We start from the raw sequence: 26,728 nt of genomic DNA on the forward strand, positions 1-26,728 counted from the left end.
AGCCTGGGCGACAGAGCAAGACTCCGTGTCAAAAAACAAAAACAAAAACAACAACAACAAAATATATATATATAGTGGGAGTCATGGCCAAAAATAGTTTAGAATGGATCATTTACTGCAATGGTTTTCAAGCACTTTTCTTTCTTTTTTTTTTTTGTTTTTTCAGAATCAGGGTCTCACTCTTGCCCAGGCTGGAGTGCAGTGGCACAATCACAGCTCACTGCAACCTCAGAACTCTGAGCTCAAGCAATCCTATTTTACCTCAGCATTCCCAAGTAGCTGGGACTACAGATGCGTGCCACCGTGCCCAGCTAATTTAACTTTTTTCTTTTTCTTTGAGACAGGGTCTCACCCTGTCACCCAGGCTGGAGTGCAGTGGCACTATCACAGCTCACTGCAGCCTTGACTTCCTGGGCTCAAGCAATCCTCCCACCTCAGCCTCCTGAATAGGTGGGACTATAAGCACATGCCACTACATCTGGCTAATTTTTAAAGTTTTTTGTAGAAATGGGGTCTTCCTGTGTTGCCCAGGCTGGCCTCAAACTCCTGAGCTCAAGTGATCTACCCACCTTGACCTCCCAAAGTGCTGGGATTATAGGCATAAGCCACCATGCCCAGTCCAGCATATATATATATATATATATATTTTTTTTTTTTTAAACTGGAACTCATTTTTTAAATGGAAGCACAATTTGAAAAAGGAATAAAACCCAAAGATTGACACAGGGCTAGAAAACCAGAAATCCCCAATTCAGCTTCTTCCCCTTACTCTCCCCTTTGAACTCATGACGCATCTCAAAGCCCAGCTTGAAAGCCACAGATCTAGAGCTTGGATGGCATTCTAATGAGCTAAGCATCTAAACCGACCACAGTTGGGAGTCACTGAAAGCTTTTGAGCAGGTAAATGATAGATTTATTTATTTATTCATTTTGAGACAGAGTCTTGCTCTGTCACCCAGGCTGGAGTATGGCGGCGTGATCTCAGCTCACTGCAGCCTCTGCCTCCTGGGTTCAAGTGATTCTCCTGCCTCAGCCTCTGGAGTAGCTGGGATTACAGGCATGCGCCACCACACCTGGCTAATTTTTCTATATTTAGTAGAGACGGGTTGGCCAGGGTGGTCTCGAACTCCTGACCTCAGGTAATCCGCCTGCCTCCACCTCCCAAAGTGCTGGGATTACAGGTGTGAGCCACTGCACCCAGCCTAAATGATATATTTAGATACATGCTTTAGGAAGATTAGTCTTTTTTTTTTTTTTTTTTTGAGACGGAGTCTCGCTCTGTCGTCCAGGCTGGAGTGCAGTGGCCGGATCTCAGCTCACTGCAAGCTCTGTCTCCCGGGTTCACGCCATTCTCCTGCCTCAGCCTCCCGAGTAGCTGGGACCACAGGCGCCCGCCACCTCGCCCGGCTAGTTTTCTGTATTTTTTAGTAGAGACGGGGTTTCACCGTGTTAGCCAGGATGGTCTCGATCTCCTGAGCTCGTGATCCGCCCGTCTCAGCCTCCCAAAGTGCTGGGATTACAGGCTTGAGCCACCGCACCCGGCGATTAGTCTTAAGAGAATGGGTAGACTGATGGCAGAAGGAGATGGCAATCAGGAGGACTAAAGTAAAGACTGCTGCAATAGGCAAGCTAATACTTAAAGTACCGAAGGAGGGGCCGGGGGAGAGCAGTGAGAATGCAAAGAACAGAAAAATGGAGACAGCTGTCTAGGATCTGGCACTTCCCAGAAGGAAGAGGACATTCAGAGTAAGATCTGTCAGTTTCATGCCTTAGCAACTGGTGAATTTAGTGAACGCACAGGAGGTAAAAGGCTGGGAGAGGAAGCAAATACCACCACTTCAGATTTAAACGGGGTCTAAGGTATGAAAAAGGTACATACAACTGTCCTACAAACAGATGAAATGCAGTCCTCACATGATATGCCCTGTTAGAAGCCTTTAGGAGCCATCTGAACAACCCTGTTCATTGAGATGGTATAGAAGAGCAAGAACTCCAAGTATGTCCAGAACAGACAGGCCGGGTGCAGTGGCTCATGCCTGTAATCCCAACACTTTGGAAGGTAGAGGTGGGAGGATGGCTTGAGGTTTGGAGTTGGAGACCAGCCTGAGCAACATAGCAAGACTCTGCTTCTACAGAAAATGTTTAAAAATTAGGTGGGCATGGTGGGGGCCTGTAGTCCCAGCTATGCAGAAGCTGAGGTGGGAGGATCGCTTGAGCCCAGGAGTTCGATGCTGCCATGAGCTATGATCATGCCACTGCACTCCAGCCTGGGCAACATAGGGACACCCCATTTTCACACACACAAAAAACTTTAAAAATTAGTCAGGCGTGGTCAGCTGTGCACACCTGTAGTCCCAGCTACTTGGAAGTGGGGTGGAGGATCTCTTGAGTCCAGGAGTTGGAGGCTGCAATGAGCCATGATAGCACCACCGCACTCCCAGCCTGGGCGACAGAGACAGAGATCTCTCTCTCTCTCCTCTCTCTCGTCTCTTTCTCTTTCTAGAAAGAGTCTTTATTTATTTATTTAAGACAGAGTCTCATTCTGTCGCCCAGGCTGGAGTGCAGTGGTACGTTCTCTACTCACAACTGCTACCTCCCGGGTTCAAGCAATTCTCCTGCCTCAGCTCCATGTAGCTGGAACTACAGGTGCATGCCACCATGCCCAGCTAATTTTCGCATTTTTAGTAGAGACGGGTCTCACTCTGTTGGCCAGGCTGGTCTGGAACTCCTGACCTGGGGTGATCCCCCCACCTCTGCCTCCCGAAGTGCTGGGATTACAGGAGTGAGCCACCAGGCCCCGCGGAGACCTTGTCTCTTAAAAAAAAAAAAAAAAAAGGCCGGGCGCGGTGGCTCACACCTGTAATCCCAGCACTTTGGGAGGCCGAGGTGGGCGGATCATGAGGTCAGGAGATCGAGACCATCTTGGCTAACACGGTGAAACCCCATCTCTACTAAAAATACAAAAAATTAGCCGGGCGTGGTGGCGGGCGCCTGTAGTCCCAGCTACTCGGGAGGCTGAGGCAGGAGAAAGGCGTGAACCTGGGAGGCAGAGTTTGCAGTGAGCCGACATCACGCCACTGCATTCCAGCCTGGGCGACAGAGCGAGACTCCGTCTCAAAAAAAAAAAAAAAAAAAGAAAGAAAGAAAAAAGACAAAACGGGGGCAGGGGGAGGGGGCAACACAGAACAGAAACAGAACCTTGGGGAACAGAGACACGACGCTGAGTTGAGCAGAAACCAGGGCAGGAGCACCAGGCAGGGACGGAAGACTCGGTTCCATCGAAGGAGTGGGATCCTGGGACCCAAGGGAGCGGGAGCACAGGGAGCAGGGATGAAGATGGCGAAAGCACGACTTGCCAGGACACTTGCTGAGGAGCCACACTCCACACCTACCACACGCTGGAACTGCCTTTTAATTGTCACATGCTTGCCAAAATTCAAGACAACAACGCACAATGCTGGAGGTCGGAAGCCGAGGATGACCTGCCCAGGGCCGAACTCGGGAAATGCAAGAGGCCTAGTCGGCCCCAGGGCGCGGAAGGGACTCACCCGACCAGGCCATGTCCAGACGGGGGCCCCAGGGGGCGGTGGCCAGACCACGGCCGCAGCAAGTGCCCCCCCAAGGCGGCTGCGACTTCCGAGGCCTCTACTTGCACCAGTCCGGGCCACGAGGACCAGTTCCCAACCTCCCTAAGCCGCCTGGCCGCAGCTCGGTTGGGCGCGAGGACCCCGGGCAGGCGGAAACCTCGTGGTGGTCCCGACGTGCACCGCGCACACCTGCGTCACTGAGGGGCGACTCCCACGACAGAGGCACGAGGTGGCCGGTTGCCGGGCAACGAGGCATGGCTGCTCCCTGCTTTCAGCTGGCTCCCAGACTCTTAGATTGAGGGCGGGAAGACAAAGTAGGTTGGGTCCTGCCTTCCTCTTTCACCTTGCAGACTGGGGGAATCCAATCCAATCACCCTTGTGTACAAGAGTGGGAATCTAACTCGTCCCCAGGTGGCCCGCACCCCCAAAAGGTATTCAGTGCCTCCAAGGCTGTGGCTCCTTACGAGCCCCAATCCCTACTCAGATTTGACCCTTGCTGGTGCCAGGTTTTCCTGGGACCTCCGGGAACAGCAGCTCCGCACACAGTTGGCGATTTCCCACGGTGAGACGTTGATGGTTGGTTTTTATTTAGTTCTTTGAAAGTTACTCAGATTGTTCTGAAGACTGCCTGGAAAACTGCACATTTAGACTGAAACCAAAACTCACGGGCACTTTGTCTTTTTTTTTTTTTTTTTTAACAGTTGCTAAGGGGTTTCCCCCGTCACAATCATTCTGTCACAATCTGGCCAAAACTGAACAGCTAAAGCCTGTTCTACTAGTCTGAGCATTAGAGAACCCCATCGGTGGGTTTTCAAACTCTGGAGTTCCTCTGTCTATTGGAAACTGATTCTGGCACCTCTCCACGGCTTTCTTTTCTTTTTTTTTCTTTCTTTTCTTTTTTTTTTTTTTTTGAGACGGAGTCTGGCTCTGTCGCCCAGGCTGGTGTGCGGTGGCCGGATCTCAGCTCACTGCAAGCTCCGCCTCCCAGGTTCACGCCATTCTCCTGCCTCCGCCTCCCAAGTAGCTGGGACTACAGGCGCCCGCCTCGTCGCCCGGCTAGTTTTTTTGTATTCTTTAGTAGAGACGGGGTTTCACCGTATTAGCCAGGATGGTCTCGATCTCCTGACCTTGTGATCCGCCCGTCTCGGCCTCCCAAAGTGCTGGGATTACAGGCTTGAGCCACCGCGCCCGGCCTCTTTTCTTTTTTTTTCTAGACTGAGTTTCACTCTTGTTGCCCAGGCTGGAGCGCAATGGTGTGATCAGGCTGCTCCCTGGTTATAAATTCTCACTTGCCCACACTGTACTTGGAGTTGAGCCCAATCTCTTCCCCACTGCAAGACCCTATTGCAGTGATCCCTATATCTGTCTCGACTGACCCCCGCCTTTGAATAAAGTCTTCCATGCCATCTTTAACAAGTGTCATTGAATAATTTTTTTCTTTTCTTTTTTTTAAGACAGAGTCTCGCTCTGTCACCCAGCCTGGAGTGCAGTGGCGCGATCTCAGCTCACTGCAACCCCCGCCTCCCGGGTTCAAGCGATTCTCCTGCCTCAGCCTACTGAGTAGCTGGGACTACAGGCACGCGCCACCATGCCCGGCTGATTTTTGTATTTTTAGTAGAGACGAGTTTCCCCATGTTGGCAAGGCTGGTCTCGAACTCCTGACCTCAAGTGATCCTCCTGCCTTGGCCTTGTAAAGTGCAGGGATTACAGGTGTGAGCCACCATGCCCAGTTGACCCCAGTGATTTTTAACATTCAACCCAGTGATTTTTCGCTCTGCCCTTTTTGCCAGTCTTCATTCCTTGCTAAAACAGGCCATGTATCTTCTCCATTCTGGATGTAGGGATTCTAAACATTGCTGGTGAAAAGCAAGGACTCCCTGACAAATGCATGCTTTCTCAGCAGCATTGTGCTCCTAGTGTGGATTAGAAATTCATTCATTCATCCTTGTGGCCTTGCTGTCATATGGCCTACATTTCCTCAGTTTCCTATAGTATGCAACAAACTTTCAACTCCACCCCACTCCAATTTTACTAAATGGTCTCACCTACATCTATTTTGCACCTGTATATTTTGTATACATTTGTTTTTTCTTTGAGACAGAGTCTCACTCTGTTGCCCAGGCTGGAGTGCAGTAGTGCTATCTGGGCTCACTGCAACCTCTGCCTCCTGGTTCAAGTGATTCTCCTACCTCAGCTTCTTAAGTACTCGGGATTACAGGCACGTGCCACCATGCCCAGATAATTTTTGTATTTTTAGTAGAGACAGGGTTTCGCCATGTTGGCCAGGCTGGTCTTGAACTCCTGACCTCAAGTGATCTGCCCGCTTTGGCCTCCCAAAGTTCTGGGATTACAGGTGTGAGCCACTGTGCCAGGTTTTTGTTTTGTTTTGTTTTGTTTTGAGACGGAGTCCCGCTCTGTCACCCAGGCTGGAGTGCAGTGGCCGGATCTCAGCTCACTGCAAGCTCTGCCTCCCGGGTTTATGCCATTCTCCTGCCTCAGCCTTCTGAATAGCTGGGACTACAGGCGCCCGCCACCTCGCCCGGCTAGTTTTTTGTATTTTTTAGTAGAGACGGGGTTTCACCATGTTAGCCAGGATGGTCTTGATCTCCTGACCTCGTGATCCACCCGTCTTGGCCTCCCAAAGTGCTGGGATTACAGGCTTGAGCCACCGCGCCCGGTGGTTTTTTTTTTTTTTTTTTTTTGAAACAAGGTTTCACTCTGTCACCCAGGATCATGGCTCACTGTAGCCTCCACCTCATGGCCTCAAGGGATCCTCCTGCTTCAGCCTCCTGAGTAGTTGGGGCTACAGGCATGTACCACCATGCCCAGCTAATTTTGGTTTTAATCTTTGTAGAGATGAGGGTCTCCTGCATTTGCTTGTAACGGGCATCCAGAAGAACTTTGCACAGGGCCTTTGCACATGCTGTAACTCCCCTGGGAGTCAGCATTGCCTCCCTCGTTGTCTATATAAGGCCTCCCCATCCTCTGTATCTCAGCTGTCACTTTGTCATGGCAGCTTTTCTACGATCCCTCCTGATTTGCTTACTTGACACTCGTGGTTCATTCCTGAAACAATCTTCCCTTGGTTTTCAAACATCACATTCTCCTAATTTTTTTCCAAACTCTCCAGCTTGAGTTCAGCCTAATAAACTTGGCTATTTATTTATTTGAGACAGGCTCTTGCCCTGTCACCCAGGCTGGAGTGCAGTGGTACGATCATAGCTCACTACAGCCTCAAAATCCTGGGCTCAAGTGATCCGCTCACCTCAGCCTCCTGTGTAGCTGGGACTACAGGTGTGCACCATCACAACTGGCTATTTATTATGTTTTGTAGAGATGTGGTCTCCCTATGTTGCCCAGGCTGGTCTTGAACTTCTGGACTCAAGTGATCTACCCACCTGAGCCTCCCAAAGTGCTGAGATTATAGGTGTGAGCCACTATGCTCAGCCAATTTCTGTTCTTTATAAATTACCAGGTCTCAGTAATTTTATGTAATAGTAATGTACTATTAACGTAGTACAAATGGACTAAGAAACTCACCGTAGTAAAAATACATTAAACTTGGTTATTTTATTTTTTAATTTTTATTATTATCATTTTTTTGATACAGAGTATCACTCTGTCACCCAGGCTGGAGTGCAGTGGCGTGAGCTCAGCTCACTGCAACCTCTGCTGCCTGGGTTAAAGCAGTTCTTCTCCTGCCTCAGCTTCCCAGGTAGCTGGGATTACAGGCACCCACCACCACACCCAGCTAATTTTTGTATTTTTAGTGGAGATGGGGTTTCGCCATGTTGGCCAGGCTGGTCTTGAACTCCTGACCTCAGGTGATCTGCCCGCCTCGGCCTCCCAAAGTTCTGAGATTACAGGCATGAGCCACTGCGCCCAGCCTAAAGTTGGTTATTTAATTAATTTATTTATTTTGAGATGGAGTTTTGTTCTTGTTGCCCAGGCTGGAGTGCCATGGTGTGATCTTGGCTCACTGCAACCTCTGCCTCCCAAATTCAAGCAATTCTCCTGCCTCAGTCTTCCGAGTAGCTGGGATTACAGGCATGCGCCACTACACCCAGCTAAATTTGTATTTTTAGTAGAGGTGGGGGGGGGGGTGGGTTCTCCACGTTGGTCAGGCTGGTCTTGAACTCCTGACCTCAGGTGATCCGCCTGCCTTGGCCTCCCAAAGTGCTGGGATTACAGGCGTGAGCCACCATGCCTGGCCTTGGTTATTTTAAATACAGAAAATCCTCAAGGCTCCATTATAGATCCTTTTCTTTTCTTGTACTCTTTCCTTCTGTTATGGCTTTAGGTACCATTCAATTCCCATGACCTCTGACTTCTGAGTTAAACTTTGCATCTTCATGAGAATGTTTCAAAGGCAACTCAGCTGAGGCCAGGTTTGGTAGCTCACACCTAAAATTCCAGCACTTTGGGAGGCAGAGGCAGGATGATTGCTTGAGGCCAGGATCTGGAGGTTGCAGTGAGCTATGACTGGGCCACTGCACTCCAGCCTGGGTGACGGCACAAGATCTCCTGTCCCAGTCTTTTTTTAAAAAAAAAAAAGGCAATTCAGGCTGGGCACGGTGGCTCATGCCTACAATCCCAGCACTTTGGGAGGCCAAGGTGGGAGGATCACTTGAGGTCAGGAATTCGAAACCAGCTTGGCCAACATGGTGAAACCTGGTCTCTACTAAAAATACAAAAAATTAGCCCGGTGTGGTGGTGGGCGCTTGTAATGCGAACTCCTTGGAGGCTGAGGCAGAATTGCTTGAACCCTGGAGGTGAAGGTTGCAGTGAGCTGAGATTTTGCCACTATACTACAACCTGGGTGACAGAGCGAGACTCTGTCTCAAAGAAAAAAAAAAAAAAAAAAAGGCAATTTGCTGAGCCTGACCTTCTTCCAGGTAGATGGCGCCACTAATTTCACAATCCAGAAACCCAGGACCCCTCCCTAAAAGCTCCTTCCCTAGCCCCCCTCTATGTAACCCAAAGCCTGTCTGTCCATGTCCATTTTACCTGCCATGTGTCTCTTTGGCCTGCCATTTCTCCTGTCTCTCCTGCCACTACCCTGTCTCATCTGCCATCACCCTTTGCCTGGACTACGACAATAGCTTCCTTGTTGGCTTCCCCCATCTACTCCGGCTCCACGCCGCTCTGTCCTCCATACTGCAACCAGAATGGTCTTTTCAGAATGCAAATCTCATTATGTCACCCCTTTGCCTAAAGCCAATCAGCCACTTTCCATTGTCTGCACAATTGAGTAGAACTTTTATTCTTAATTTTTTGTGAGGGAGGCTTGCTCCACTGCCCAGGTTGGAGTGCAGTGGCATGATCTTGGCTGCCTGCAACCTCTGCCTCCCAGGTTCAAGCAATTCTCGTGCCTCAGCCTCCCGAGTAGCTGGGATTACAGGCATACGCCGCCACACCCAGCTAATTTTTGTATTTTTAGTAGAGATGGGGTTTCACCATGTTGGCCAGGCCAGTCTTGAACTCCTGACCTCAAGTGATCCTCCGCGTTGGTCTCCCAAAGTGCTGGGATTACAGGCATGAGCCACTGTGCCCAGCCTAGTAGAGCTTTTAAAGGACAGTTCAAGATGCTTTTTTTTGGTTGTTTTTTTAAGACAATGTCTGGCTCTGTCACCCAGGCTGGAGTGTGCAGTGGCGCCATCATAGCTCACTGTAACCTCTGCCTCCTGGGCTCAAGCAATCCTCCTGCCTCAGTCTCCCAAGTACCTGGGACTACAGGCATGTGCCACCACACCCAGTTAATTTTTTGTATTTTTTGCAGTGATAGAGTTTCTCCACGTTGCCCAGGCTGGTCTTGAATTCTTGGACTCAAGTGATCCACCTGCTTGGGCCTCCTAAAGTGCTGGGATTACAGGCATGAGCCACCTCGCCTGGCCTATGCTTTAAATGGAGCAGGCTCACCTTGGCATTCTGCCACTGGAAGCAGAAAAGACCAGCTGCAGGCCAGTGTCCCCGTCTTTGGTATTTATCCAGATCACCTTCCCACTGAGCAAGGTGATCCCACTGGTTCTTTGATCTCCTTAGAGATGCTAGCTTCTGATCACCTGCCTCATTCTCTCCTTACATGATGAGTCATTGGGTCAATTTTCCTGCTTTCCAAGCCCAGCCTTTCCCAATCTGTGTCTCCCCTGTAGGTCCCCTGGCTTAACATACTGGCAGTATTAGGTTGCAGCCAATCGTGCTGTGGAAAGGTCGCTCTGCAGCCCAGCCCGGCTCTGTTAGCTCCCTCTGTCAATCCTCTGCTAGCTGTGACTGGCTTGCTCTGAGTCCCTTTATGACCAGTAGCTTCTGTCTCTGAGCAGAATTGGTCACATCTCATTTTAAGGTAACAGGTTAATTTGCATTGCAAGGGTGCAGAGGGAGGAGCCACAGCCTGAACCCCCAGATTTTATGAGACCTGATCTATATGATAGGTTTTTTTTTTTTTTTAATTAGTATACATTTTTAGACAGGGTCTCTGTCACCCAGGCTGGAGTGCAGTAGCACAATCATGGCTTACCACTGCCTCGACCTCCCCAGGGGCTCACGTGATTCTCCCATCTCACCCTCCCTAGAAGCTGGGGCTACAAATGCACACCACCATGCCCAGCTTTTTTTTTTTTTTTTTTGTATTTTTTTTTTTATAGAGACAGGGTTTTGTCATGTTGCCCAGGCTGGTCTCAAACGCCTTGCCTCAAGTGATCCTCCCGCCTTGGCCTCCCAAAGTGCTAGGATTACAGGCATAAGCCACCGCACCCAGCCTTTTTTTTTTTTTTTTAAGAGACGGTCTTGTTCTGTTGCCCAGGGTGGAGTACAATGGTGTGATCACTGAAGTCTCAACCTTTTGGACTGAAGTGATCCTCCTGACTCAGCCTCCCAAGTAGCTGAGACTACGGGCATATGCTACCACGCCCAGTTAGTTTTGTTGTAGATGGGGTCTTGCTATGTTGCCCAGGCTGCTCTAAAACTCCTGTACTCAAGTGATCCTCCCACCACAGCCTCCCAAAGTGCTGGGATTACAGGCATGAGCCACCATGTCCAGTGTCAAACTAATATTTCTTTTCTTCCCCCTTTTTGTGGAGAACAGCATCTCACTATATTGTCCAGATAGGTCTCTTAACTCCTGGGCTCAAGCCATCCTCCTGCCTCTGCCTCCCTAAGAGCTAGGATTATAGGTGTGAGCCACCACACCCGGCTCAAACTAATATTTCTAAGACACATTCCCAAAGGTGTGGGGCTAAGTGGATTCCATGAACCCCAGCATACAAATGCAGGCTTCTCACCGGAACCTATACCTCGGAGCCACGCTGGCCGGTCAATCACCACCATGCTCCATTGCCAGGCGGAAATATTTATTTGAAAAATTGAAAACACAGATGCAATGTATTATACAAAGAAAGGTCTTAATACCATAATAAAAGTATTGTTGGAGGGAAACAGAAGCCAGTGGCCACCTGCCCTGGGAAGGTAGGCACTCAGTGAAAAATGAAATTCATTTCAAGGAACTACCCTACTGGAAACCCGGGGGAAAGGGTAAACACAGAAGAGAAGAAAAACAAACCCAACCCTACCCCTGCAAACCGAAATGTGAAAGAGTTTGTTATCAGTTTGAGACAATTGCATTATCACCAAGATGTAACCGAACCCCCTCGGTTTGCCCCTATGAGTGGTAATCAGTTTCATTTAGGGCCTTCAAACCTGAGGTAGTTGAGGGTCACCTGAAAGACATGTCTGGAAAAATCTACTCTCAGAATCGAACCCAACAGCATTGAATTGTTTCCTGTTGCTTTGGCTCCTGACAACACCATGGTGTGGTGCTGATCTTGTATTTGGTCTGGACCTGGGAGAAGAAGGAATTTGGCAGCAAACAACCGGCCTGGTTTGCTGCGTCGATGGCTGGCAGGTCCGTGGTGGTGTTTTTCTATGCTACAGGTGGTCCAGTCTCTGGAGGGCAAGGATGGCAGAGAGAGGGCAAAGCCAGTTTGCTTGGAAAGCCAGTGTTGGAGCTGGAGGCTTTCCCTGGCAGGACTTCCAGAGATTTGGAAAGGTGGTAGAAGGTAGCAAGATACTAACCAGTTATTAAAGACCAGGGTCAAGTGGAGCCAGGAGACCCCTCTAGACTAAGGAGCTAAAAGAGAGCTTCCAGCTGCAAGCTGAGAACTAGCTCCTCCACAGGGTCGAGGGACCAAAGCCAACTAATCTGACCAGAGCGACATGTACCTGTGATCCCTGTGTTACCTGGTGGCAGAAACCTTGGTGTCTGACTTGGTAGCTGGGATAGTTCCAAGAAAAGTTGCTCTAGACAGTGGTTCTTCCAGTCACTGGGTTAGAGGGACCCGTATTCTGGTGGGATTTTAGGGGTACTGCTATGGATGGCTGCATCAGCAAACAATCTAAACTAGTCTCATTTAAACTCCTTGCTCAGATATAAAATAACCCTGCCAAGGTAGCTCTTCTCTTCTGCTTCTTTCTCTCTCTCTCTCTCTTTTTTGAAACAGAGTCTCACTCTCTCACTCAGGCTGCAGTACAGCGGTGTGATCTTGGCTCATTGCAACCTCCATCCCCCAGGTTCAAGCTTATTCTCCTGCCTCAGCCTCCCCAGTAGCTGGGATTACAGGTGCCCACCACCACACCTGGCTAATTTTTGTATTTTTAGTAGAGATGGGGTTTCACCATGGTGGCCAGGCTAGTATTGAACTCCTGACCTCAGGTGATCCACCTACCCTGCCTCCCAAAGTGTTGGGACTACAGGAGTGAGGCACCACGTCCGGCCTCTTTCTCTTACGTAAACAAACATCTTTTCTCTAGAGGCCTTAGGGCACTGTCCTACAAACTTAAGTAACAGATGCTGTTTTTCAACTTCTTGTTGATCCTAAGCCATTATTTTGTTACTGTCCCATCTTGTCATGACCCATTTACACTCACCCAAGACTTGTCACTAGTGATGCTCAGTGACTCATTTAAAAGGCTGGCAGGTTCATTTTTAGCTTAAGATGTGATTCCCGTTTTAATCCAAGGTGTGTCACTAAATACCTCTTCATCTTCATTTTTAGAAGAGTCACAATAGGAAAATTTGATTTTGTCTAGAGAATGGGGTAGCCGTTCTAATCTGAGCTATTACGAAAGTAATTATGTGACATCTGACAGTTACTTCCTCATGTGACACTGACTTAGCCTCTGCTTCTGTTTAAGTGCTTTCTTAACCGTTATGACTCAGGCTAAGTCAATGAAGGTTTTAAACATTTCTGTGGCTTTAAAAACAAACAATTTTTTGTTTGTTTTTAAAGAGATGGAGTCTCACTCTGTCGCTCAGGCTGGAGTGCAGTGGTGCAATCATGGCTCATTGCAGCCTCAAACTCCTGGGCTGGGCTCGGACAGAGAATCTTTTTTTGTGTGTGTATGACAGGGTCTCACTCTGTCACCCAGGCTGGAGTGCAGTGGCACAGTCAGGGCTGACTGCAGCCTCGACTTCCCAAGCTCAAGCAGTTCTCCTACCTCAGCTCCCCAACTAGCCGAGACTACAGGCATGTGCACCATCATGTCCGGCTAATTTTGTTTTTGAGTTTTAGTAGAGACGAGGTCTCACTATGATGCCCAGCCTGGTCTCAAACTCCTGAGCTCAAGCAATCCTCCCGCCTTGGCCTCCTAAAGTGCTGGGAATACAGGCGTGAGCCACTGTGCTCAGCTGGGCAGAGAATCTTAATTTGATCCAGTACACTAGACTTTTTGCCCCATTTGTAATTTGTTTTTTGGTTTTGTTTGAGACGGAGTTTCGCTCATGTTGCCCAGGCTGGAGTACAATGGCGTGATCTCAGCTCACTGCAACCTCTGCCTCCGGGGTTCAGGAGATTCTCCTGTCTCAGCCTCCTGAGTAGCTGGGATTACAGGCACCCGCCACTATGTTTGGCTAATTTTTGGTATTTTTAGTAGAGACGGGGTTTCACCACATTAGCCAGCTGGTCTTGAACTCCTGACCTCAGGTGATCCACCTGCCTTGGCCTCTCAAAGTGCTGGGATTACAGGCGTAAGCCACGGGTACAGTGGTGCCTGGCCGCCCCATTGGTAATTTAAAACGTATGAGTTGGAATGGCTGAGATCTAGAAGTGAGGACTAGCTACTTTTGGAAATGTTGACCCGCATCAAGAACACACTGATTGGTTTAGTTGCCACAACTGGGACAGGGAAGCCACGCACCATTCCTTCTGAGCCTTGAATCAAAAAAAATACTAAGCAGAAAGCAGCATTCAACATAAGACTGCCCAATTTCTGGTGCTAATACTTCCTTAGCCCAGTATGGAGGCCACACCTCTGAGTATGGTCATCTGAGGTCCTGGGAGAGAGTTCTTTGAATGTCCCACTTAGAAAATGCACAGAGAGGGAGTTAGGGAGGGGGATGGGCTAGGGAGATGGGGGTTGGTTCACAGTGATCAAACAGAAGTCTCACAACCCGTCATGTAGCAAAACCTAGCAATGTTCTGTTGGGGCAGATCCTGGGAAGTGCATGATGGCTACCACCAATGAGTTGCTATAGATAAAGAAGGAAGACGCTGTTTTTCCAAGATCAGAAGGTCACTTAAATGCTGGGGTCCATCTAGAACAGGAAAAGTGCTGTTGGGCTGCCCATCCCTGGCAAACTGTTCATGTGCCCTCTGTCCTCATCCTGTCCACAGGGCAGCGAGAGCCTGGGGTGTATGGCTGAAAGGAGTTAGAGCCGCTGGCTCTGTCCTTTCTCATTTTCTCTGACTCAAGAGCTCCGAATGATCTCCTTGCTTTGGGATCCAAGTCAGTAACAGTCCAGCACCTTGGCCTTGCTTCTGATTCTTGAAGGCTGATGTAGCCGGGCAGAAAGATAAGCCTTGCTATAGTCACACCTGAAGTCCTGATTGCTCCAAGCATCTCTTTGTAGGCTGTTGCTGCTTAAGGGAGGTTAGTAATAAATACTAAGGGTAGCAAACCAAGAATAGGGTTCTTTCCTGATGGGAGCAATTGCGTCTGATCTTCCGGGTTTGTCAATTGCGTAGAAGGTGGAACGATCTTCCTATTCAAGAGGATGCCAAGGCAGACGTCTGCAGAAAGGAGTTGGGAATCGCTCCCATGCTCCCTCTCTGGGCCAAGGGAGATGGCCCACTTGACACAGACCATTCATGGACAGTTCATTCCGGCGGGGAAGTAGTGTTGATCTCACCAGCTCCATTCAAGCATGTGATAAAAGTTTTTGAGCCTGGTCACAGGAACGCCTGAGAAACGTGTCCTATGAAGACCTGGGCTGTGTGAACCCTCTTGTCCCTCTTTCTGTTGTCTTCTCCCTTGTGAAGGTGGACAGAGGCTTTCCGCTGGGGTTCAGCTTTAGGAGGGAAAGGCACTCACTCTCCTTCTGCCTTTTGAGGAAAGCTGTCACTCAGCAGCTCCGCCTGACCCTGGAGCATGGACTGGGTGGGCCAGCACTTGCTCAGCGTGGAGGCGGAAGTGGAGCACCGAGAGGCCTGGACAGCACCATCGCCGGAGCTGCCACAGTGGGGGGCCCTGGAGACTCAGCTCCAGGGGTGTGCCCTTTGGGAGAGTTGGCTATGTGAGTGAAACTTAAAAAAAAAAAAAAATACAACCAAAAAACCCAACCAACCACCATAAGAAGCAGTGGAAATCCATGGCACTGCCCAAAGAGGGGGAGAATGGCCTTGGCATTCACAGCCAGGACACTCCTGCTGTCCTTCTGACTCTGCAGATTTCAGGGTAGTGTCCTGGTTTGGAATCCATCAGCCCTCTGATGCTCACAAGTTTGTGCAAATGATGAAACTGAAAAGACTGAGAAGAAAACAGAAAAGAAAAGGCATAAGATCTTCCCTCTCCAAGCTGTCAACGAACAACAAGCAGCCCCTCTATTAAGGATACCCATTGTTGTGGGGGTCAAATAGTCAGCAGGACTGGATGGAAGTCCTCTCTGTTGAGTGGCCCTGTCCCCCACCACCCCTCTTTGTACCTAGGCTTGCTCATGGGCAGCACTGGCCAGCCTGGATGCTAACTAGGGAGGCAGGGAAAGAACAGAGATGACCATGAGTCCAAACAGAAAGGGTGTCGCTATGGAGGGAGTCTTTGGAAGTGTCATGCAGGTCCTCAGCATTGGGTAATGGCAGTGGTGTGGCTGCCCCTGGGACTCCAAGGATTTGGCCTGTGGCTGGGAAAATGACACACACGAGATAGGTAACAAGGATTTACACTGACATATGGGGTATCGGTTTGGCTCTATTCTTTTTCGGTTACCGCTTCTTGCAGTGTAGGTGGAGATGCCTCTGTTCCTAAAAGACAATGATAATTTATGTTGCAAAGCACTTCATGCATGCATACACTCACTTAACCAAAAAACCTGCCACCATGGGGGCTCAAAAATACATAATAATTATAACCATGGTGTAATCACCTAGTCCCCGAGTTTGGTGTCTAGGAATGACTAGGATCTGTCTATAGTTGGTGCCCAGAGTCTGTCAAATCCCATAACAGTCAACAATCTTGGCTGTGATCAAGTTGACTGCTTTCGACATGCAGACAGCAACATATAGACTCAAGGTGATGGATGGCAAGTCTCTGGGCTGGCAGGCTGAATGTGACTCCATGCCACTCCATTTCTCAGCACCTGATCCCTTCTATCTTTTGGCAATTGTTGCCCTTCACTGGCTCTAGATAGTCAGAATCTTGTAATTCACTTATCCCTGTCTGCCAGATCTCCACTGACCACTATTCTTTCGTTTTTCAAGTCTCTGCTGGCCAGAAACTAAATTCCCAGGGAGTTGGCAAGGCTAGCTGGGCCTGGGAAGGAATGGCAGTGAGTGAGTTATGATCAATGTTTAGGTCTTAAAAGGTGACAGCAAAGGCTTTTAATTCACCATAATTTCACCCAGAGTTAGACTTAAAGGTTATTTACAACAGAAGAGAAAACAGGTTCCATGAAGAGAGAAGAGAAGGAAGAAGCCACCGATCTGGTGGGTTCCTTGTTCTGTTCCATTCTAGGGGAAGGCCCTGTCACACAGCTTCCCCTCCCTGCTGTGGGTTAGTGCCCGTCCTTGGAGTCAGCTCACCTTCTTCCCAGCCCTCAGCAACACCAGCAAGCTCGTAGTGCTTTTTCCGAAGCTCTCCCAGTTTTTGACGCTCCTTCTGCAATTCATTTTCTAGCTCTAGCACCCTAACCTGCAAGGAAAGTAAGTGGGATTTTCTTTTGATCAACTCTCTGAGATTTAATTTTTATGTATTTTTTTTATAGAGATGGGGTCTTGCTCTGCTGCCCAGGCTGGTAGTGAACTCCTGGCCTTAGGACATCCTCCTGTCTTGGCCTCCCAAAGTGCTGAGATTACAGGCATGAAACACCATGCCCAGCCTACATCTATCTTATTTTGATTACCCCCTTTCTGCTGCATTGTGAATTCCTCTTCTTCCGTATTATTCACCCTGTTTCCATACTTTATCTAGTCCTCAATTTCTGTTCTCTTTTTGCTCTAATTTTTCCATTCTCCCATTTATCTACCAATCCCAGTAGCTCTTATGTTTTACTCACTGTGATCCTCTACTGGAAGTGAATGATGATTTACAAATACCTAAATGGGAGGTGGGCTTATCTTCTGTTCCTCTGATAAATCACTATCTAAAAAACAACTCTAATGTTTAGCCTAACTGTATGGTGAGTTCCAATCTAGTTGTAACCCTTCTTCAATTCCGGTTCCCTGGAAACACAGGTAGGAACCAAGTATGATGGTTCTGATATCTTTCAGGTATTTGTGCAACTTAGGCTTATTACTGCTACAGGAAAAAGCATGGACAATCTTACTAAAGGAAAAGGTGATCTTGCCTAGCTCTACTTCTCATTAATGTAATTTATTTTATTTCTTAATTCAAGGAATATTTGCTGGCCAGGCACAGTGGCTCATGCCTGTAATCCCAGCACTTTGGGAGGCCAACGTGGGTGGATCACTTAAGGTCAGGAGTTCAAGACTAGCCTGACCAACATGATGAAACCCCATCTCTACTAAAAATATACAAAATTAGCCAGGTGTGGTGGTGCATGCCTGTAATCCCAGCTATTTGGGAAGCTGAGGCAGGAGAATTGCTTGAATCCAGGAGGCAGAGGTTGCAGTGAGCCAAGATCACACCATTGCACTCCAGCCTGGGCAACAAGAGCGAAATTCCATCTCAAAAAAAAAAAAAACATAAAAAAACCACGAATATTTGCTGAGCACTGATCATGTCCCTGCTTACCTTATAGAGGGAAAAGACAAATGAAGAAGAAAGATCAGATTGCAAAGAAATGACACAGGGAGATGTGATAAAGCCTAAGAATAGTCAGCCAGGTCTATTCTCAGAAAGTCATTTTTCAGCTTATGTGGCCTTAAGAGCTCAGCTGCCTGGAGACCTGGAGAATAATATTCCAGGCAGAAGAAACAGCCAGAGCAAAGGCTCTAAAGCAAGACAGATCTGGAGGTGTTGGGAGAAGGAAGGAAGTTGTATATGAGACATATGATAGAGGGGTAGGGTTGCAGGATGAAGTTGAGAACCAGGCAAGGATCATTTTTTAACCAGGCTCATGACCTGATGAGGAGCTTGGATGTTGTACATGCAATGAAAAGCCACTGGGAGGATTTAAGCAGAGAGGGGACATCCTGAGATTTACATTTCTAAACTATCACATGGGGAATGAATGGACTGTAGAGGGTCAAGAGTAGAAGCAACTAGACCCAGTGAAGTGGTTCCTTTTTTGTTTTGAAACAACTTTTTATTATGGAAAAAGTAAAACATCTACAGAGGGATGGAGACTAGCAGAGTGACCTCACTGTGCTCTTCACCCAGCTCCACCAACTAACCAACCATATGACCAGACTTGCCTCTGCAATGCTCTTTGCTATTCTCCCCACCACCCGATCGTGCCATGGGATTATTATTATCGTTATTTTTAGAGATAGGGTCTCACTCTGCCACGCAGGCTGGAGTGCAAGAGTGTGATCACAGCTCCCTGAAGCCGCAAACTCCTGGACTCAAGTGATCCTCCTGCTTCAGCCTCCAGAGTAGCTGGGACTGCAGGCATGTGCCACCACACCCAGCTAATTTTTAATTTCTATGTAGAGATGGGGTCTCTCTATGTTGCCCAGGCTTGTCTTGAACTCCTGGCCAAGCAATCCTCCCAACTTGGTCTTCCAAAGTACTGGGATGATAAGCATGACCAATGCACCCAGCCTACCACAGGATTATTTTAAAATGACTACTCATATAACATTATAGGTAAGTTGCTTTTGTAGTGGTTCAGGAGACAGACAATGGTGGCTTAGGTTACAGTAGGAAGATGGAAAGAAGTGGAAAGATTAAGCTTTTGTTTTGTGATTTAGCTTTAACAGGCCTTGCAGATGGATTGGATGTGGAGGGTGAGGGAAAGAGAGGAATCAAGGATGACTGTTTGTGGCTCAGCACCCAGTAGGCAGTGGGGGTGTCATTTACTGAGATGAAACAAACAAGAGGAGGGACAGAGTGGGATGTGAGGGACACCAAAAGGCCTGTTTTGGATATCAGTTATGTTTGAGATACCTCTAGGACATTAGTGGGGAGCTATCAAGAAGGCTGCTGGATAAGTATGTGGGTCAAGGAGAAGATCTAAGCTGCAGAGAAGATTTTGGAATTTATCCACATATAGGTGGTATTTAAGTCAAGAGGGGATGGGTGCAGTAGCTCACACCTGTAATCTCAGCATTTTGGGAGACTGAGGCAGGTGTATCACCTGAGGTCAGGAGTTCAAGACCAGCCTGGCCAACATGGTGAAACCTTGTCTCTACTAAAAATACAAAAATTAGCTGGGCGTGGTGGCGGGTGCCTGTAATTCCAGTTACTTGGGAGGCTGAGGTGGAAGAATTGTTTGAACCCGGGAGGCGGAGGTTGCAGTCAGCCAGGATTGCATCACTGCACTCCAACCTGGGCAACACACCGAGAGTCTCTCTCAAAAAAATAATAATAATAAAAATAAAGTCAAGAGGGACCGAGTGAGACTGCTAAGCAGAAGTCCCTTCAGTATTCAGACAAAAATTTGGCTTTGCTGGTGATCTGTGTCTTTTCCTAAAGATGCTGAGCCAGGTGCAGTGGCTCATGGCTATAATTCCAACACTTTGGGAGGCTCAGGTAGGAGAATTGCTTGAGCCCAGAAGTTCAAGACCAGCTTAGGCAACATAGTGAGACCCCCATCTCTACAAAAAGTAAAGAAAGAGGCTGGGTGCAGTGGTTCACACTTGTAATCCTAGTACGTTGAGAGGCCGAGGTGGGCAGATTGCCTGAGGTCAGGAGTTCGAGACCAGCCTGGCCAACATGGTGAAACCCCATCTCTACTAAAAATACAAAAATTAGCCGGGCGTGACAGTGCATGTCTCTAATCCCAGCTACTTCGGAGGCTGAGGCGGGAGAATCGCTTGAACCCGGAAGGCGGAGGTCGCAGTGAACCAAGATCATGCCACTGTACTCACTCAAGTCTGGGCGACAGAGCAAGACTCAGTCTCAAAAAAAGAAAAAAGAAAGAAAGAAAGAAAGAAAAATTAGCTGGGCATGGTGGTGTGCACCTGTAGTCCCAGCTACTCAGGAGGCTGAGGTGGGAGGATCCGCCTAAGCCCAGGAGTTCAAGTCTGCAGTGAGATGTGATGGCAACACTGCACTCCAGCCTGAGGAACAGAGTAAGGCCCTGACTCAAAAAAAAGAAAAAAAAAAATGCTGAGTGACACATCTTGGAGTACTTTAACAATTCCAATTTGAAATTCACCCCAAGACTGATGACCAATAATTCTAGAAAAATGATGTCAATTTTTTTAAAGGATCTTTCTGATACCTATTTTGCATCGTATGACTTTATAGAACAACAGAGAGAAATAATGGCATTGCCTTTGATGAGTTAAAAGGATTTTCTCTTTTAAAACTAAAGGTCATAAGCAAATAATTCATACCAGAAGTCTAAAACAATGTTTATAGTAAGACTATTAAGTTTGTGGATACTAAGAGATCCTGGATAACATTTAGAGGAACGTTAGTCCAAGACTAGTGGGCAAGAGTTAAAAGTCTGATCTTGGCTGGGTGTGGTGGCTCACGCCTGTAATCCCAACACTTTGGGAGGCTGAGGCAGGAGGATTGTGTGAGGCCAGGAGTTGAGACCAGCCTAGGCAACATAGTGAGACCCTGTCTTTACTTTATTTAAGGAAAAAAAAAAAGGGGCCGGTGGCTCATGCCTGTAATCCCAGCACTTTGGAAGGCCCAAGTGGGCAGATCACAAGGTCAGGAGTTCGAGATCAGCCTGGCCAGCATGATGAAACCCCTATCTCTATTAAAAATAAAAAATTAGCTGGGCATGATGACACATGTCTATAATCCCAGCTACTTGGGAGGCTGAGGTAGAAGAATCACTTGAACCTGGGAGGTGGGGAGTGAGGTGAGCCGAGATCATGCCATTGCATTCCAGCCTGGGTGACATGACACGACTCCATCTCAAAAAAACAAAAGAACAAAAGAACAAAAACACAAGGATTCTGATTTGTACTAATAACCTCCACCTCCACTATTTCTTCCGGCATGATTTACATTCAGTCTTGGGTTAGTAGGTGCACCTGTGTTCATTTTCACTCAGGTCTCTCTCCCTCTGGCTTTTCTCCATGGGAACAATATTTAGAGTCCATGTCTAGGCAATAGAGGCTATCTAGACTTAGCGATGGAGCTCTCACCTGGGAATCCATCTCTTGGCGTTTGATCTGTGTCAGCGTCATGCTTGAGAAGTCCATGTTGTCTGCAAGGATGGAAACAAGAACCTCTTATCAAATTCTACCCTGGCTGACTGGCACCTGAGAGGCGGCCAATGCCAACGCTCTGTGGAAACACCTGGCTTGCCATTTGTCAACACTGCATGAAAGTAACTGAGGGGGCTGGACATGGTGCTCACTCCTGTAATCCTAGCTCTTTGGGAGGCTGAGATGGGTGGATCACGAGGTCAGGAGTTCAAGACCAGCCTGGTCAACATGGTGAAACCCCGTCTTTACTAAAAATACAAAAATTAGCCGGGTGTAGTGGTGGGCGCCTGTAATCCCAGCTATTTGGGAGGCTAAGGCAGGAAAATCACTTGAATCTGGGAGCGGAGGTTACAATGAGCCAAGATTGCACCATTGCACTCCAGCCTGAGTGACAAGAGCAAGACTCTGTCTCAAAAAAAAAAAAAAAAAAAAAAAAAAGGCAGGGCACAGTGGCACAGTGGCTCACACCTATAATTCCAGCAAACTTTGGGAGGCCAAGGTGGGCGGATCACCTGAGGCGAGGAGTTCGAGACCAGCCTTGGCCAACATGGTGAAGTCCCGTCTCTACTAAAAATACAAAAATTAGTGGGCACAGTGGCGGGCGCCTGTAATCCCAGCTACTCGGGAGGCTAAGGCAGGAGAATCGTGTGAACCAGGGAGGTGGAGGTTGCAGTGAGCAGAGATCGTACCACTGCACTCCAGTCTGGGTGACAGAGTGAGACCCTGTCTCAAAAACAGAAATAAAGAAAAAATAAAATAAAATGATGAAAAATATGAAAGAAGTTAGACACAGTCCTGTGGAATTTGGTTGGGATCACAGGGGATGATGCAGAGAAGAGCTCAAGGATGCAAGATAAGAAAAGGGTCCCTTTGGAAAGGCTACCTGTCTCTTCAATCTGTGATTTGCCGGAAATGGTTGAGGCCACGACGCCGGCAGTGGCCTGGTTCACTCCCCGAGAGGCCTGCTGCAGCTGGGCTAGGTTGGGGCTGTCCTTATCAGCTTTCACCTACCAGGACAAAGCGGATTTAGGTTCACACAACACCTAGAGCAAGAAGGACTGAATCAAATAACTGCTCTGATGGTTCTTAGCAAACATATGTGGGCCAAACGGCAATCACCAATCAGCTTCTCAAAACCTGCTGCCTACAGTCAGCTCCTGACATTATCTATCATCTGAAAAATTATTCCTGGCTTCTTCACTTGGTGGCTCCCAAACTCTAAGCATTAGCACTTATTTGGGCAGTGTACCCAGTTGTAGAAATCAATCTGGGATGACAAGAAATAAGGGCAAATAAAGAACACTGAGATACTGCGAAACTCTTCAAAGGATTTTGAGCACCGGGTTTACATGAGAATTAGTTGGGGGCATTGATAGTATTGATTCAAAAAAAATTTTTTTTTTTTTTTTTGAGCTAGAGTTTCACTCTTGTTGCCCAGGCTGGAGTGCAGTGGTATGATCTCGGCTCACTGCAACCTCCGCCTCCCTGGTTCAAGTGATTCTCCTGCCTCAGCCTCCCAAGTAACTGGGATTATAAGTGTCCACCACCACACCCGGCTAATTTTTTGTATTTTTAGTAGAGATGGGGTTTCAACATGTTGGCCAGGTTGGTCTTGAACTCCCAACCTCAGGTGATCCACACACCTCGGCCTCCCAAAGTGCTGGGATTACAGGAGTGAGCCACCATGCCCAGCCTGATTCAAATTTGAAGACTAAGAAGGAGGAGTTGTGGAATCTCAGAGACAAGTCAGGTAACCTATGATGCCAACCTATTCCTTTATGATGCCAACCTATTCCTTATTCGAGTGTTTCTTGAATGCCAGGACTGCTAATAGGAAGTTGGCATTGCTGGGACTCTCTAAGGCCACTTGTAACGGATGTGAGGAAAGTCACGAGGGACATGTGTAGTACACTGGGTACAGACGTTCCTTGCTGTCACATGAAAGGACTCTAAGGCTGGGTGTGGTGGCTCAACGTTTGTAATTCTAGCACTTTGGGAGGTCGAGGTGGGTGGATCACGAGGTCAGGAGATCGAGGCCAACCTGGCTAACATGGTGAAACCCTGTCTCTACTAAAAATACAAAAAATTAGCTGGGTGTGGTGGCAGGCACCTGTAGTCCCAGCTACTGGGGAGGCTGAACCAGGAGAATCACTTGAACTAGGGAGGTGGAGTTTTGCAGTGAGCCGAGATCGCGCCACTGCACTGCAGCCTGGACAACAGAGCAAGACTCTGCCTCAAAAAAAAAAAAAAAAAAAAGCTGCTGTAAGAGGATGGTATGGGACCCTTAAGAGGCTGAATTTTTATTTGGAATCGAATCCACCTGAGCCCTGGATAAATCATCTGTTGTCAGGTCCAGTTCCATCCCACCATCCAAGTACTGTCTAACCTAGCCAGGTACTCTCTAACTCCTAAGTACTCTCTAACTGAACCAAGTACCATCTAACCTAACCAAGTACCATCTAACCTAGCCAAGTACTCTCTAACCTAGCCAAGTACTGTCTAACATAGCCAAGTATATCCCTTAGTACTCTCTAACCTAGCCAAGTTCCATCTAACCTAGCCAAGTACTCTCTAATCCCTTAGTACTCTCTAACCTAGCTAAGTACCATCTCACCTAGCCAAACGCCATCTAACCTAGCCAAGTACTCTCTAACCCCTTAGTACTCTTTAACCTAGCCTAGTACTCTCTAACCTAGCCAAGTACTGTCTAACATAGTCAAGTATATCCCTTAGTACTCTCTAACCTAGCCAAGTTCCATGTAACCTAGCCAAGTACTCTCTAACCTAGCCAAGTACCATCTAACCTAGCCGAGTGCCATCTAACCTAGCCAAGTACTCTCTAACTCAGCCAAGTACTGCCTAATGCAGCCAAGTACTCTTTAACCTAGCCTAGTACTCTCTAACCAGGCCTTCCAGGGTCCTAGGAGGTCCAGCACAGGTCCTACCTTGGATGCAGCCACAAGCTGGGCTGTGCTAGCAGCAATTTCATGCGAACACACCATTAGCTCCTCAAATTTCCCTCTGCCTTGTACCACCAGATCAGCTGCATCCCTGATGGAAAACGACAAGAGGGACTAGGTTATGGGCAGATGAGCCGCAACTCCTCCACAATCCCACCTCCAGACCCCCCACATCGCCCTGTGTCCCCTGGGAGAGCCAGGCTCCCTTGTAAACTTGGTCCTATTGACTTCCTAATCAATAGTTTATTGATCAGGGACTAGATTCTTTTTCCCCTCCTTAGCTATTGTTTAGAGTGGATCAATGGAAGAGGGGTCGGGGAGGAGCCTTGGTACCAATGGATACTTACACCATGACAGTGGCTCCCCAGCCCACAGCCTTGGAGGCTGAGATGAGTCCTTCTGTCCATCGAGAGTTCTTGGCATAAAACTCTTTAGGGGATGCTGTACCCTAGGGAAGAAAAAAGAAGTCACAGCCACCTTTTATTGAGCATGTACTATATGGCAGGTGCTTTTATATATATATTATCCCAAATCATCCTCATAGTAACTCTGAGACATAAGCATTAGTATTCCCATTTTACAAAAAAGAAGATTCAGAGACAAAAATGGCTTTTCTGGCTGGGTGCAGTGGCGCTCGCCTGTAATCCCAGCACTTTGGGAGGCTGAGGCAGATGGATCACTTGAGGTCAGGAGTTCAAGACCAGCCTGGGCAACATGGTGAAACCCTGTCTCTATTAAAAATACAAAAATTAGCTGGGTGTGGTGGTGGGTGCCTGTGATTCCAGCTACTCAGGAGGCTGAGGCAAAACAATCACTTCAGCCTAGGAGGCGGAGGTTGCAGTGAGCCGAGATCGCGTCACTGCACTCTAGCCTGGGCAACAGAGCGAGACTCTGTCTCAAAACAAAACCCTGGCTGGGCGTGGTGGCTCATGCCTGTAATCCCAGCACTTTGCAAGGCTGAGGCAGGCGGATCATGAGGTCAAGAGATTGAGACCATCCTGTCTAACATGGTAAAACCCCATCTCTACTACAAATACAAAAATTAGCTGGGTGTGGTGATGTGCACCTATTGTCCCAGCTACTTGGGAGACTGAGGCAGGAGAATCACTTGAACCCAGGAGGCAGAGGCTGCAGTGAGCCGAGATTGCACCACTGCATTCTAGCCTGGTGACAGAGCCAGACTCAGTCTCAAAACAAAAAACAACAACAATGAAAAACCAAAAACAAAAACCCAAAACAACAAACAAACAAAAAGGCTTTTCCCAAGGTCATGCAGGAAATACATGGAAGTAAATCTTGGGCTTTTCTGACTCCAAAGCCTGCAGCATTTCTACCATACAATGACATTTCTGTATTGTATATATAAGAATAAATATTCTCATATGAATAAGTTATGATCTGAAAAGAGTCTAGCCATTCTCTGCGATTTGCCAATAAAAAAGGAGACTATACAGTGAATATATTAAAAAAATATATTTCTACTTGGATTTGAGAAATGTTTTTATGCTTTGGAAGTGTCTGATAGTCTGAGGATCTGCAGATAATCCTTGTCCAGTCCATCTTTCCATTTTAGAAACAGAAAACATCACCTCTCAGGAAGATAAAAGGCACCAGCAAACCAGGCCTGGCTGCTTGCTTTATGGCACTGTTCTCAGGCTCATTAACCCCTCCCTGGACTTACGCCTCCCAAGCTGCAGTGGCATATGGGGAAATAAGAAAAAAAACAAGATGATGATAATCCCAGCAAAGGCATGAGACCATGAAGTGATGCGTTGGTAACAGGCTGACAGCAGAGTCTATTTGTAAGGGTGAGTTGACTCTGCTGTTGGAAACAGACAAGGCAGAGCTCCCTGTGAAAAGTCAGTCTCAAGCTGGCTTTCAGGTTCTGCTTCGTTTGCAAAAGTCCTCATGTCCCCCTCAGAGTACCTAGGTGTGCAATGTAAGCAGGGCTCGCACAGCAAGTTCCAACAATGTCTGCCTGTGCGAAGGGAGCTGGAGTTGGGACACATGCCTGGCCACCCTCTGGGAAGGTCCTGGAGCTCTGACTTCTCCCCAGGGCCTCTGCTGATGTTTACAGGAGTGGCACCTCTGTGCTCAGGTGGACACACAGAACAAGATGGCAGCATCACAGAGTCTGGTGGAGCGGGAATCTGTCACCAATGCCTGCTCTTCCTGCCCAGGGCCCACATCCACACTCACCCTGCCGCTCTCCACAATCTCTCTCTGGAGGTCCTTAGAGGCTACAATCAGCACCTGAATAGCTTGCATGAGGCTGGTACAGCAACCAAGGATCCTGCCAAACAAACAAACAACAAACAAACAAAAAGTCGAGGATACACTGAGACCAAGATCCAAGATCAATGAACACGACTGTTCTCTTTTCCACTCCTAGCCAAAGGCA

General features: G+C 48.0%; 1 protein-coding gene across 7 annotated transcripts in view; it reads right to left on the reverse strand.

The window, feature by feature from the left end:
* Positions 1 to 10,919: 10,919 nt before the first annotated feature.
* Positions 10,920 to 26,728, reverse strand: part of HIP1 (huntingtin interacting protein 1) — a 216,113-nt gene continuing 200,304 nt past the window's right edge. For 6 of the 7 annotated variants that reach the window (XM_030932115.1, XM_030932117.1, XM_010387446.2 and 3 more), the window contains 7 exons: positions 26,527 to 26,620; positions 24,675 to 24,775; positions 24,313 to 24,418; positions 22,251 to 22,374; positions 21,305 to 21,366; positions 16,655 to 16,763; positions 10,920 to 15,877 (listed from right to left, as the gene is read on the reverse strand). In XM_030932115.1, coding sequence (XP_030787975.1) covers positions 15,825 to 15,877; positions 16,655 to 16,763; positions 21,305 to 21,366; positions 22,251 to 22,374; positions 24,313 to 24,418; positions 24,675 to 24,775; positions 26,527 to 26,620 — 649 coding nt within the window. In that variant the 3' untranslated portion in view covers positions 10,920 to 15,824. The remainder of the gene's footprint in view (positions 15,878 to 16,654; positions 16,764 to 21,304; positions 21,367 to 22,250; positions 22,375 to 24,312; positions 24,419 to 24,674; positions 24,776 to 26,526; positions 26,621 to 26,728) is intronic. The other variant, XM_030932114.1, reaches the window with a different exon arrangement.

The sequence above is a fragment of the Rhinopithecus roxellana genome, chromosome 6 (genome assembly GCF_007565055.1).
Source record: "Rhinopithecus roxellana isolate Shanxi Qingling chromosome 6, ASM756505v1, whole genome shotgun sequence".
NCBI lineage: Eukaryota > Metazoa > Chordata > Mammalia > Primates > Cercopithecidae > Rhinopithecus > Rhinopithecus roxellana.